General features: G+C 40.1%; 1 protein-coding gene across 1 annotated transcript; it reads left to right on the forward strand.

Annotated features, from left to right (window-relative positions):
- The first annotated feature begins 642 nt into the window (after positions 1 to 642).
- LOC109426199 (dynein light chain roadblock-type 2) lies at positions 643 to 1,539 on the forward strand. The gene is made up of 3 exons (XM_019701640.3): positions 643 to 805; positions 877 to 955; positions 1,115 to 1,539. The coding sequence occupies exons 1-3, from the start codon at positions 803 to 805 to the stop codon at positions 1,324 to 1,326; spliced, it is 294 nt and encodes a 97-aa protein (XP_019557185.1). The 5' UTR covers positions 643 to 802; the 3' UTR covers positions 1,327 to 1,539.
- Positions 1,540 to 1,830: the final 291 nt, after the last annotated feature.

Genomic DNA, 1,830 nt, shown 5'->3' on the forward strand with positions numbered 1-1,830 from the left:
CAGTTCGTCCCGAATAAAAAAAATCCCAATACAAACTCTAAATGCATTTTAAAAATAGTTCCCGGGCACCAAAAATGATGAAATTTTGGATTTCGACTAATTGTTGGACGGAGATTCCGATTATGCAATAATCTGGATACCCCTAAAGAACCCAATAGGAGGCAATCAGTGAAGTACTAGATTGAAAGTAGTGAGCTGGATTTTTGTATGGTGAGATGTTCAATTCTCCATTTTTGCAATGAATTGGTGCAAACAGCGTGGGTTATATGATTTCTTGACTAATTTGATGCTGTTTGAGCAAAAGTTTGGGTAACTGTGTTGTTGAACTTGCATTAAATAAATAATACAACAACAAAGTTACCCAAACTTTTGCTCAAACAGCACCAAATTAGCCAAGAAATCATATAACCAACGCTGTTTGCACCAATTCATTGCAAAAATGGAGTATTGAACATCTCACCATACAAAAATCCAGCTCACTACTTTCAATCTAGTACTTCACTGATTGCCTCCTATTCTCCGTGAACTACATTGGTGCACCCCCCGATTATTTCCCCGTTACGTAGAGTACCGCCTACTGGCAAATGCTGGTAACGCTTGTCTGTCACTCCAGTGTAACTATGGTAACGCTTAGTTTTCTCGCAAGTTGTCAAAACAAAACCGGAGTCACGAAAAAAGTGAAAACATTTTTCCACCAGCAGCTGTGCAAAATCGTGAAATTTGCGTGTTTTTTACACCGAATACGGAATACTATTCCCGAAACCTTGTGATACCGAACAAGCCGGCGTGATATTCAATCAAAATGGTAAGTTTTTTGCCCATTTATCGTTTGAAATCGGTCAGCATTTGATGGGGCTCTCCCGTTCGATTTTTCAGTCGCAAGAGGTGGAAGAAACCCTGAAACGGATCCAGTCGCACAAAGGAGTCGTCGGAACGATCGTGGTCAACAATGAAGGTAAGTAGAAGTGGTGTAGTACCTAATCAACTAGAGAAGGGTTACTTTATAGCTGACGGAGAAAAAATCTGCCTTCTTGTGAGTTCCCCTTCCGGACAGCGTTGATGATATCATCGTCCCGTTAGAATTTGCTCCAGTATCATTTTCGTTTCCCCACAGGCATTCCAGTGAAAAGCACCCTGGACAACACGACCACGGTGCAGTACGCCGGGCTGATGAGTCAGCTGTCGGACAAAGCGCGCAGTGTCGTTCGCGATCTGGACCCATCCAACGATCTGACATTCCTGCGGGTTCGTTCGAAGAAGCACGAAATCATGGTCGCTCCGGATAAGGACTTTCTGCTGATTGTGATCCAGAATCCGACGGATTGAGCTGGGTGGTCGTTCTTTCCAGGAAGGGAACACAATTCGAGAGCGAGTAAAATCGTTTTAATTTATTTAATAATTATCTACATGTATTGGTTCAACTGGGTAAAATTCTGCTAGGCGTTTAACTCTTTATTTTAAATTTTTATGGTCAAATTGAACTTGAAATACTAATTTACGCACTAAAACAGAATGAACTCTTGTGCACTACAGATCTTAGTTCTGATAGTCAAAATTGAGATGATTGGTTCCGAAATAGTCCATTTGATTCACCTGCTTCGAACATTGTACCCTGCTTTATTCTGTTCCATATGAAATTTACATTGGAACACATCCAGCTCAAAACTTAATACAAAAAATATGAATTTGAACGCATGTACCTATAATGATGAAGAAATTTCGCGCACTAATCATATTCGCATTAACTTTGTTACAGCGGGATTTAATTTAGTGCTTCGAATTGTTTCATTGTTGTTAGTTTTATTCAGAATTTGACTGTTCATTTGTTTG

Source organism: Aedes albopictus, chromosome 3 (assembly GCF_035046485.1).
Source record: "Aedes albopictus strain Foshan chromosome 3, AalbF5, whole genome shotgun sequence".
Taxonomy (NCBI): domain Eukaryota; kingdom Metazoa; phylum Arthropoda; class Insecta; order Diptera; family Culicidae; genus Aedes; species Aedes albopictus.